Below are 12,151 nucleotides of genomic sequence, written 5' to 3'. Positions count from 1 at the left end.
AAGGTCATTGCCTTCCACTCTCTGCCCCAGAACCCTGGGACAGACGGATGCTATAGTTCCTCAAAGTGGTGGGGTGGGACTTTCCCTGAGTTTCTGAGTGGCACTGGACAGGCACCCACCATCACAGACTTTGTCTTTAGTCTCAGCTGGTAGGTGGAGAGGGGCCGGGTGATGTAGTGTCGAGGAGGAAAGAGTGGGTGGCAAGTCACAACCTCCAGTGACTTTGTGAACACTGTCTTGTGATTAGTGGCCCCAATCCCCATCCCTTCCTGCCCACGCCTTGTGTTTTCTGAGACATGCTGGTTCCAGCAAACTCTTTTAGGCAGTGTGCGTACTATTCCCACAGTTCGTCCCCCATCCCGTCCCCCCCCACACACACACACCCGGAGCCCATTCTACAAAAGAGCACATGGCTCCTGGGCTCACTCCTCAGAAGTCTCTTCTGTTCGTCTCCTCCTCTCTTTTATCTGGTACCTGGAGCTTACTAGTGTTTCAACCATGTTTTGCTTGATTAGACTTCATTTTTTAATCACAGAATACAGGCACATAGTTCAGAAATCAAATGGTATTGACTTAGAAGGAAAAGCAGTGGCTCCTGCCCACCTGGAATATCTCTTCGCTCCGTCCGTGACAGAGCATGTTTCCAGGTCCTGCTGTACCCCTCTTTCTTAGTTTGCTCCTTGATTTTGACGGAGTAGCTCCTACAGTGTCTTTCTACGAAGAATGGCACAGATCTGTTTTTAGAATCTTTACACACCTGAGGATGTTTTTGTTCTACCCACACACGTATTGATGATCTGCATAATAACTTGATTTAAAAAAATCATGTCTCTGCAGAAGGACACTTTTCCATTGACTTCTAACATCACAAGTTTTTATCATGAAGTCCACTATTACACTGATGCCCATTTCTTTGCATGGAACCAGTTTAAATCTCTGAAGTTTGGGACTCTAGAAGTTCTCAGGGTTTGTGGGAGGTTTCTTTGTTTTTTGGTTTTCCCCAGGAATGCTTAACCCAGGGGTGCTTAACCACTGAGCCACATCCCCAGCCCTTTCTTGTTTTTTATTTAGAGACAGGTACTCACTAATTGCTTAGGGCCTCACTAAATTGCTGAGGCTGGCTTTGAACTCACAATCCTCCTGCCTCAGCCTCCCAAGCCACTAGGCTTACAGGTGTGTGCCACCTCACCCAGCCTGATATTTTAATTCTCTTTAAAAGTCCTAGTTGTACTTTCTAAAAGATTTTTCTTACTTCACCTTCAACATTGTGTGTTCAATAATACATTTATGATACATTTAACATTTTTTATTATCTGGTTCTTTTTTAATCTGATGGTTCCTTGTGATATTTTACAAGACACTATCAATTCTCCGAAATAATACCATTCTTTTGTTGTGTTGCTAAGGCAGCGCTCTACCACTGAGCTGCTCCCCCAGCCTGGTAATAAATACCATGTGAGTATCTGTAAAGATAGGTTTTCAGTTTTTCCTCTTTTCCTCATTATCTTTGCCTCCTCCAGGCCTGTTCCACTTGTGTGTTTGCACCTTCGACATTTGACTGGTCAGTTTCATGTTGGTCTACTCCAGGAAGGTGGGGCAATCCCTGACTATTCATATTTAGAAGAGGCTGGTGGAAGTCTGTATGTGGGACTGGTCAGCAGCCAGCCCTTTGACTGAGGGCTCACAGCAGCGAGATCTAAGCCTCTTCTCCAGGACACTCAGTTTCTGGTGCCTGGCAGGGTGTCTGGAGATGGGCACCCTGACCAAGGAGAGCCCACAGCCCTGTGTCCCACTCCTGCCCTCGGACGAGCCTGGGGGCCCCATGTCTAGAGGTTCTCTAGTTCCTTTTCTCTGGAAAACCTTTGTTTTATTTTAGAAAGTTGACTGAAGGGCGGGAGTTGTGGCTCAGTGGTAGAGGGCTTGCCTCGCATGTGTGAGACTCTGGGTTTGATCCTCAGCACCACATAAAAATAAATAAATAAAATAAAGGTATTGTGTCCAACTACAACTAGAAAATAAGTGTTTAAAAAAGAAAGAAAGAGGGCTGGGGATGTGGCTCAAGCCGTAGCGCACTCGCCTGGCTTGCGTGCGGTCCAGGTTCGATCCTCAGCACCACATACAAACAAAGATGTTATGTCCGCCGATAACCAGAAAATAAATATTAAAAAAAAGAAAAAAAAGAAAGAAAGAAAGTAGACATAAGCTGTGTGTGGTGGTGGTGCACACTCGTAATCCTAGCAGCTTGGGAGGCTGAGGCAGGAGGATCACGAGTTCAAAGCCAGCCTCAGCAAAAGCTAGGCACTAAGCAACTCAGTGAGACCCTGTCTCTAAATAAATACAAAAAGGGAGGGGATGTGGCTCAGTGATTAAGTGCCCCTGGGTTCAATCCCAGGTACCAAAAACAAAGAAAGAAGTTGACCGAGGTGGGGAGGAGCTGTCCTGGCAGGAACCAGGTACCTGGTGGTATGCAGTGGTAGAAACGACTTGCATGTCAGTCCAGCTGCCATGAGCTCTGTCATCTCTCCACCTGTTTAGGTTCTGATGTAGTCAGGACCACTTTTCCTTATGGATCTCTCTCTCTTTCTCTCTCTCTCTCTCTCTCTCTCTCTCTCTCTCTCTCTCTCTCTCTCTCTCTTTTAATTCCTTATATTAGAGCAGCTTCAGGTTCACAGGAAAACTGACCCAAAAGTAACAGAGATTTCCTTTATTTCCCCTGACCCCCAATATGCACAGCCTCTCCAGTGATCAACATCTTCCACCAAAGCCTAGTGTTTCTTTTTAAAAGTCGGAAAAGTCTTTCCAAAATCCCCCATCCCAAAAAGTAAATGTTATTTTATTTCTCATGACCTTTTCTAAACCAATCATTAGTAAGCAAGATTAGAGAGATTGCTATTGGTGTGGGGCTAAATGGATATTGGGAAGTCATCACCATAACTACCACCATATCCCTGATGATCTCTTTGTTCCTTAGGGATAATGTCTTTTTTACTCCTTTGCTGTCATTTTAGTTGGCTTTGGGGGAGGGACCAAGAAATAAATGTGTATGATGTTTCTGCCCTGATTAACACTTCCACATTCGTTGCAGGATTAGTCACTGTAGCCAAGATATGGAAGTAACCTAAGTGTCTCCTGATGGATTAAAATATAAAGAAGTTTGGGTACATATAACACCATGGAATATTATTCAGGCATAAAAAAGAAAAGAAATCCTGACATTTTCAGTAACATGGATGAACCTTGAAGGCATTATGCTAGTGAAATAAGTCAGATAGAGAAAGACAGAATACTGTATGATTCCACTTGTGTGTAGAATTAAAAAAAAAAAAACTCATAGAAACAGAGGTTTCCAGGGGCTGAGAGATGAGGGGAAATGGATAGACCCGAGTAATTTTCAGTTATAAGATGAATAAGTTCTGGGGAATCTGGTAACTACACTAAATTATAGTATGTTATATTCTTAAAATTTGCTGAGAAAGTAGATCTTGAGGATTCTCACCATCGGAAGAAAAAATGGAACCAAGCACAGTAGCACACACCCACAATCCCAGATACTCAGAAGGTTAAGACAAGAGGATTATAACTTTGAGCCTGGGCAATATAGGGATAACACTCATATCTTAAAATTAAAAAGCACCCCTGAGTTCAAACTCCATACCACTCCCACTCCCACACACACCCAGGGCCAGGGGTGCAGCTTGGCAGTAGAGTCTAGCACGCACAAAGTCCTGGGTTTAATTCTCAGTTCCAGGGGAAAAAATGGTAATTAGTGGAGGTAAGGGATATGTTAACTCTATCAATTATAGTAACCATTTCACAAACATGCATATATCAAATCATCACATTGTACACCTTCAATATGTGTAGCTATTTGTTTATTATGTAAAGTGTAATGTATTGCACATTATTAAAGTTTGGAAAAAAATAAAATAAAAAAAGTCAAGGAGTCAGTCATGGTAGGGCATGCTGGTAATCCCAGCAGCTTGGGAGGCTGAGGCAGGAGGATCTCATGTTCGAAACCAGCCTCAGTAACTTAGAGAGGCCCTAAGAAACTTAGCAAGACCCTGTTTCAAAATAAAATATAAAAAGGGATGGGAATGTGGCTCAGTGGTTAAGCACCCCCTGGGTTCAATCCTTGGTACAAAAAAAAAAAAAAAAAAAAAAAGTCAAGTAGTCTTGAAGGACATAAATCAAAAAACTAATAGCACTTGATCTTGGGCAGCAGGATTATAGGTGATGTTTTCTGTCCCTCTGTTTGAGAATCATCTAAATTGTTTTACTTTGAGATCTTAAGCCGTAGGCATGTAATAGTGCAGATTCTTTTCCCAGTCCAGAAGAGTAGGCATCGAGGGAGGACTGGGGAGATGTGTTCTTTGGTCTGTAGACCTTTGGCATGCAGAATGAATGGCATCCTTGTTTTTGTAATTATGGGAAGGTGAGTGTCAATGATAAATTGTCATTCCTATGAAATTTTCATAATAACGCTGAAAAACTACTTTTGGCTTTGTTTTGTTTTGTAGCGAATATATATAACATAAAATTTGACATTTTATCATTTTAAATTGTACTAAGTGTATTCAACATAGTATAATGCAGCTATGTCATACCCATTTCCAGAACTGCAGTTGTAACTCTTACCTATTAAACACTTACTCCCCATCCCTCCCTCTCTGGCATCTCATAACCACTGTTCTATCTCGTGTAAATGGAATCATACAGTGTTTGTCCTTGGTGCTGGTGATTTCACTTAGCATGCTGCCTTCAAGGTTCAGCCATAACATAGTAGGTATCAGAATTTCACATGTTTTCTCCAGTCAGAATGGCAATTATCAAGAATACAAATAATAATAAATGTTGGTGAGGATGTGGGGGTAAAAGTTCATTCATACATTACCGGTGGGACTGCAAATTTGTGCAACCAATCTGGAAGGCAGTATGGAGATGCCTCAAAAAACTTGGAATGGAACCACCATTTGATCCACTTGTCTCACTCCTAGGTTTATACCCAAAGAACTTAAAATCAGCCTACTACAGTGGCATAGCCACATCAATGTTTATAGCAGCTCAATTCACATTAGCCAAGCTATGGAACCATCCTAGGTACCCTTCAACAGATGAATGGGTAAAGGAAATGTGGTATATATAGACATTTGGGATATTACTCAGCTCTTTTAAAGAAGAATGAAATTATGGCATTTGCCAGTAAATGGATGAAACTGGAGATTATCGTGCTAAGTGAAATAAGTCAGTCCCTAAAAACCAAAGGTTGAATGGTCTCTCTGATATGTGGTTGCTAACACATAATAAGGGAGGGTGGGAGGGAAAGAACAGAAGCTCATTGGATTAGACAAAGGGGAAAGGAGCAGGGATGGGAATAGGACAGACATTGGAATAAATCGGACATAACTTTCTTATGCTCATATATGAATACACAACCAGGGCTGGGGATCTGGCTCAAGCGGTAGCACGCTCGCCTTACGTGCGATCCTCAGCACCACATAAAAATAAAGATGTTGTGTCCACTGGGGAAAAAAAATGAATACACAACCAGTGAAACCTTACATCATTGTTAATCCACAAGAATGGGATCAAAATTGTAATGGGTTGCACTCATGTATGTATAATATGTCAAAATACACCCGACTATCATGTATATCTAAAAACAACAAATAAATAAATAAATATAACCTTTAAAACATTTCACATGTTTTTCAGGCTTGAATAATATTTCATTGCAGGTATATACCACATTTGGTTTATCTATTCAACTATTGGTGGACACTTGGGTCATTTTACACCATTATGATTTTTAAATGATCGTGCTTCTGAATCTGATTACATTCAGGTATTTGAGACCTGAGATTTCAAAGCAACAAAGGACACATGGTGAAAATGAGAGAAAAGGGTGACAAATCAAAAATGCTACTTCGTGTGATGGGGGCGAGGCGCTTTCAAAGCAGAAATCAGAAAATGATTTCCCTTTTTAAAAAAAAAAAAAAACAAACAAACCTGATTTCCCCAAAACTTTTTTCCTCCCACATCAATCAACTGATAAAAATGTTGAGTAGTAAAGACCACTAACAACTATTTCTCTTCAAACTTTTCACTAATATGGATGTGTCTGTTTCTTTATGCCTTGTTTTGTCTTGCTTTTCACTGCTTAGGAAGTCTATAATGCTGCCTGTTATTGTGACATTGCTTTTTTATAAGCTTCGTCATAATTGAGATGACATCTGTTAGATTTCCTTATATTCGTGGAATTCATTCATTCCTTCATTGAGAAAAATCTCTCAACACCTACGAGGAGCCAACCATGCCAGGCGGTAGGAAAGTGGCTTGTCAAAAATCAGACTGAAGCACTCATTCTTAGAAGATGCTCTTAAACTACACGCAGCTCAGGACTGACACTGGCATGGCATTGGGGTCAGGAAAGAGTGGCCTATCACTGGGACAACAGCTTTTATGATGCCTGTGTGATAACGGTTTCTGAAAGTCGTGGTTGAATAGCAAGGACAGTATGCATGGGACTGTTTCTTCATTACTGGTATTTTGTGGTTTGGTCTGATCCTGTTCACCTGGTTGGAAGATCACTTTCTAAGGGAAATACCCGTGTGGTGAGTACAAATCACTTTACATGCAGGTGGGTGAATTCATAGAAGATAGTTTGGGTTCAATTAACTCTCTGAGTTTTTTGCTCACCCTTGGGCCTTCCCCTCCTGCCTGGATCATGCCCCTCAAGAGCAGGCAGGGGAGAACCTAACTCCTCTGACCTACTGTAGAGAGCTGGTCACTTAACCCTTCAGCCTTAACATTTTTCCTTCGGCAAAATTGCTTTCTACCAATCCTCCCTGACATGGTAGCAAGAGTAATCAGGCTGCTTTCTGGGCACCAGGATCCTGAATGGCTCTTGTTACCTCAGAAAGGTTGATTCTGCTTGTTCTCCACTCTTGCCTATAGACCATCATCTGCAAATAGCATAAGTAGCAGTGCGTCTTCAAATCACAGCAGCTACGCGCCAGAGCCCCCTCTGCCCCCAGTTGGAGGTGACCTCACCAGCCGACTGTCCAGTGATGAAGGGGAGATGGACGGAGGCGACGAATCTGAGAGGTTGGACTGTCAGTTCTCCGTGCACCATCCCAGACCTCTTGCGGTAGGCCTCCTCCTGTTCCCTTCCACGTGGCTTCCCCAGGGTCACATCCTCACTCAGGCACTTTGATGATCAAGGCAGAGGCTCGAATTCCTAAGGAGAGGGTGTCAGCACAGAGCTTTACCAAAGGCTTACCCTGAGTTAAGTGATGGCATTACAAATGCCCTTGAACATCACAGAAAGAAAGGAAAGGGCTCCTGCCCGATTATAATCCTTTAAATACTTGGGTACTTATGGCCCACCCACCTGGAAGTGAAAATGTTTGAGAAATGACATTTATGTAAATGAACTCAGGAGCTAACCTTTTGGCCTTGTCCATCTAAAAATGAAGTGTCTGATGTCCAAAGTTAGCAGGGCTCCTCTGGAAGCCATCCATCTTAGCCATGTGTCAGGTACCAGCCCCCGTTGGTGTTCTCCCTACTGGTTCTAAGTTATACTGTTATTACTGTGACCATATGGTGCCAGACTGAGAGAGAGGGTGGGCTAGGGCTGTAGCTCAGTGGTAGAGTGCTTGCCTAGCATGTGTGAGGCACTGAGTTCAATTCTCAGTACCGCATATGAATTAATCAATTAATTGATTGATTAAAAGGTTCATTGGCCAAAAAAAAAAAGTGCATCTGGTGTATTAAAAAAAAAAAAAAAAAAAGAACTGAGAGAGAGAGGAATGGAGGTGGGGGGAGTTGAGGAATGGAGGAAGTATTTTGTGTCAGCATGATTGCTTATTAACAAACAGGGCACTTTTTTTCCAATTCCTTAATAGTTCACTTTAGCAATTCAGGCCATTGAAATCAAAGTGGGAAATCAAGGCATCAACTAGAGGCTGGTATATATTTGCCTTCTGAGCACATGAGAAGGGAAGTCTCTGGTGCCAAATGCAGGGGGCCTGCAACATGGGACACCATGGTGGTTTGCTCTGGTGCCAGTCTGAGCTGTTCATGATTGGCTTTGACTTACCTCTAGATCTCAGGGACCAGTAAGTTAAATGAATCCTCCACCATGAGAGAGTGAGTTCCTCCTCCCTCCTATCTGTGTGATGAATGAAGGCCACATCTACTTTGTCCTTCCAGGGATGATGGTTACCTGTCACTCATCTAGAGCCTGAGATTGCCTCATGATCCTGTACAGAAATAGTTAGGAACAACTTGGAATCCTTTTCCTGCCAGTAGTAGAAAAGTCATCTGCATACACATAAGGATATTTAATTAAGTCACAAAGCAAGAAGGCTAGAGGTGTGTGCTTCCATGCTTGATTCAGCTCTTCCATGATGTCATGGAATTAAAGAGCAACCTCTGTAGCCATCAGTGCCTTTTGTGCGTGGTTTCAGTGCAGCCACTGCGGCTCCAGGGTCACATCCTCACTCAGTGGCATTGTGCACCGAATGGAAAGGGATACACAGAAAATGGACCTTCCAAGATGACGTGTTCTCTCAGTTAAAAATAATCTTCAGCCAGGAGTTGTGGCACTCGCCTATTATCCCAGCAATTCGGCAGGCCAAGACAGGAGGATTTCAAGTTCAAAGCCAGCCTAGGCAACTTAACGAGGCACTGAGCAACTCAGAGAGTCTGTAATTCTAAACAAAACATTTAAAGAGCTGGGGAAGGACTATAGCTCAGTGGTAGAGCACTTGCCTCGCACATGTGAGGCACTGGGTTCGATCCTCAGCACCACATAAAAATAAATAAATAAAGATATTGTGTCCATCTACAACTAAAAAATTTTTTTTAATTAAATTTTTGTTTAAAAAAGGGCTGGGGATGGGCTGAGGCTCGGTGGTAGAATACTTGCCTAGCATGCGTGAGGCCGTGAGTTCTATCCTGAGCACCACATAAAATTAAAAGAAAAAAAGAGCTGGGGATGTTGCTCAGTGGTTAAGCGTCCCTGAGTTCAATCCCCAGTACCAAAAAATGATGATGATGATGATGATGATGATGATAAATAATAATAATAATCTTCCTATGAAGCCCTTAGACTTCCCCTTATATATCTACCCGAAACAGGTCACAAGCTCACCCCTATACTAGTGGCAGAGAAAGAAAGAATTGTAATGACCTCAGATGAAACCAGCTATGATTCGTCCCAAGGTTCTGGGGAAGGACACACCTTCCCTGTTACTGCTCCCTGTCAGATATCAGAGCAAAGGCTTCTTAGCAAGAGGAAGACAGGTCCAGTGAGAGGAGATTCAGTGGGCAAGGTTGGCAGCCAGCAGGGCCTACGGTGACCACAGGGAAGATCGGCTTCCTACTGAGGGCACAGTATGCCAATCAGGAATAGGAGCCTCAGCAGCTGTGTTGTCTTTTATCTTGGAGTTAGATAGGTGGGGAACCAAGATCAAGAGCTCCCAAGTCTGCAAGAGAGATGGGCTCTCCCAGAAGGCCAGACTCTGAAGGACATCAAGATTTTCATCCCCAGGACAAGCTGCTGTAGTAGGTTAGCTAAACTCTGGACATGGCACATTTGTGTGCCATTAATGTTTTGCTGATTTAAATGGAAAAGCCACAGATCTGTTTCTTTGGTTTGTCCAGTCTCGTGGCCAATTAATACAGTAAATCATTTTTGTAATAAACAATGTGTCCTTAGCAATTGGGATAAAGGAAGAAATGATGTCTAGGGGCTAGAGTTGGGGCTCAGCGGTAGAGCTCTCACCTAGCACATGTGAGGCTCTGGGCCCAATCCTCAGCACCACATAAAAATAAATAAATAAATAAAGGTGTTGTGTCCCACTACAACTAAAAAACAAATATTTTTTAAAAAAAGAAAGGAAGAAAATGATGTCTAGACCTAGAACAACTCCTACAAACAGCTGGAGACCAGCTTCTACATTGGAAAATTCCTTGTTATATTTTCCTGCTTAACCAATAAAAACTTAGGGACACAAAAAATGTGTTCATCAGTGATACCAGATTTGGTGGGCACTAATATTTTAATGTAAAATCCCCCAAACACAAGCACAAACAGAACAAAGGGAAGGTCTTACATTTTCTCCTAAAAACTGTTCCAAAGGCTGGATCCAGACGGGTTTGTGGAGTGGGTGCCAATCAGCACTATGTCTGGGACAGAGGCCAGGGAGCTGCTGCAGGGCTGAGGAGCAGGGAAAACTGCATTTGAGTCACAGTCATTTGCAAACTTGTTTGAGCTCTAGACCAGCCTAATGTCACCTTCTCAGAGGCCATTCTGTCTTCTGGCTTTCCAGTTGTCCTAACATTATGATCAAGTGGTGTTTGCTAAGCATTTGAATGACCATATTTCAGCCATCTATTTTAAATGCAATGGTTTGCTTTAAACATTTTGGAGGAGCTTTGTCTCCCCAATTCTTTTTTTTTTTTTTTTTTTGGTCAGGGGTGTACCAGGATTGAATTCAGGGGCACTGGACCACTGAGCCACATCCCTAGCCCTATTTTGTATTTTGTAGTTTTTTTTTTTTTTTTTTTTTGAGACAGGGTCTCACTGAATTACTTAGCACCTTGGTTTTGCTGAGGCTGGCTTTGAACTCATGATCCTCTGGCCTCAGCCTCCCAAGCCGCGGGGATTACAGGCATGAGCCACCACACCCAGCCAGATCCAGATCAATTCTTTATCACAAACCTTTATGATTCTCATACAGAGGAGGAAGAGAATGGAGTCCCTGCTATTTATACACTAATAGCCATCAGGTACATAAGCATTGTATATGTAAAATGAAATAGCCACGTAGTTACTCCAAGATGAAGTACAATAGAATATACAGTAGGTGTGCCAGGGGAGCTCGCAGGGGAAAGACCCATCAGATGAGCCTATTGGAAATGAGAATCTTGATTAGCACTGAGTGGGGGACTGTCAAAGAGAAGAGAGCAGGAGAGGCAGAAGGGCAGTAGGAGCAAAAGCGTGGAAGCATGCTGTGGCCCCAGGCAGCCTGCAAGGGCCAATGCAGGGAGCTGAGGTCTGAACTAGGAAAGGAAGGCATTAGCCTGGTCAGAAATGAAGTGTCTCTGTGACCTCTGTGACATCAGTAGAAAGGTATGGCCCATGGCACCAGAATCAGCATTTCCCATTACAAGGATGAGAGGCAGGGAACCCCAAATTCTTTGAGAAGATGGATGATGTGATGAACAGATGGAGCTCTGAAAAGTCTCCCTAGCTGCTTGTGATGGTTGTTTGCTTTTTAACCTAAAATGCTGGCCCAATCCCAGGAGTCGAGAATGTGGCCCCTGGTGCCAAGGAAGATTGAATGTAGCTATTGTTGGGATAGAACGTGAGGTTCTGCAGAGTATCTCAAGCTCAAATTACAGCACCACAGAAATATTTTTGTCTTCAGTACTATTTGCTTCTTTATTTTGAGTAAAATGGTACCCCTGTGTGTTTTTATGCAAATGTTATTTTTCTCTGTGTGGTTTATATTAGCTTATTAACCTGTAATCAAAATTAAAATTTTGTTTTCCTCACAGTTTTGCTCATTCGGGAGTCGCCTCATGGGACGAGGGTACTATGTGTTTGATAGAAGATGGGATCGTTTTCGATTCGCACTAAACTCCATGGTAGAGAAACACTTGAATTCACAGATGTGGAAGTAAGTGAGCAGGTTCCGGGCAGTGTAAGGTCAGAGCTGCCCCACAGTCACCCGAACCCTAACTTCTACATAAACGTCAGCAGTTGGCATTTTCACAGAGCAAAGAGAGTCTGAAATCAGGATTTGTGATTAATTCTTCAACGTCAGCTCTTCTTCATGGTTTGCCTGAAGATTTCTAGAAATACATATGATGTGCTAGATATATATTTTTTATCTTCTTTGAAGATCATTTTTGTGTTGGTAATATTCTAATCTAAACAAAAAGAGTATTAGATAAGACCATATTTCTTTGACAGGGCCTTTTTACTACTATTAAGAGCATCTAAGAATATTAAGAATATGCTTTTAATAATGTTAATGATACAATAGCAATACTACTCAAGATTTTATAATTGGCTATAGACCAATTTCTAACTGTTTTCTGTCCTGTGGGGAAAATGTGTGCGGTTGCCAACAGGGCAGAC

At 42.4% G+C, this 12,151-nt stretch overlaps 1 protein-coding gene across 8 annotated transcripts in view; it reads left to right on the top strand.

Annotated features, from left to right (window-relative positions):
- Nucleotides 1–12,151, top strand: part of ATXN7L1 (ataxin 7 like 1) — a 241,486-nt gene that overhangs the window by 215,172 nt on the left and 14,163 nt on the right. For all 8 annotated transcript variants that reach the window (XM_081283610.1, XM_081283615.1, XM_081283614.1 and 5 more), the window contains 2 exons: nucleotides 6,955–7,147; nucleotides 11,566–11,687. In XM_081283610.1, coding sequence (XP_081139736.1) covers nucleotides 6,955–7,147; nucleotides 11,566–11,687 — 315 coding nt within the window. The remainder of the gene's footprint in view (nucleotides 1–6,954; nucleotides 7,148–11,565; nucleotides 11,688–12,151) is intronic.

The sequence above is a fragment of the Spermophilus citellus genome, assembly GCF_964194105.1.
Source record: "Spermophilus citellus genome assembly, chromosome: 3".
In the NCBI taxonomy this organism is placed as follows: Eukaryota; Metazoa; Chordata; class Mammalia; order Rodentia; family Sciuridae; genus Spermophilus; species Spermophilus citellus.
The sequence above is the reverse complement of the archived record's forward strand: the minus strand, read 5'-3'. Positions and strand labels throughout refer to the sequence as shown.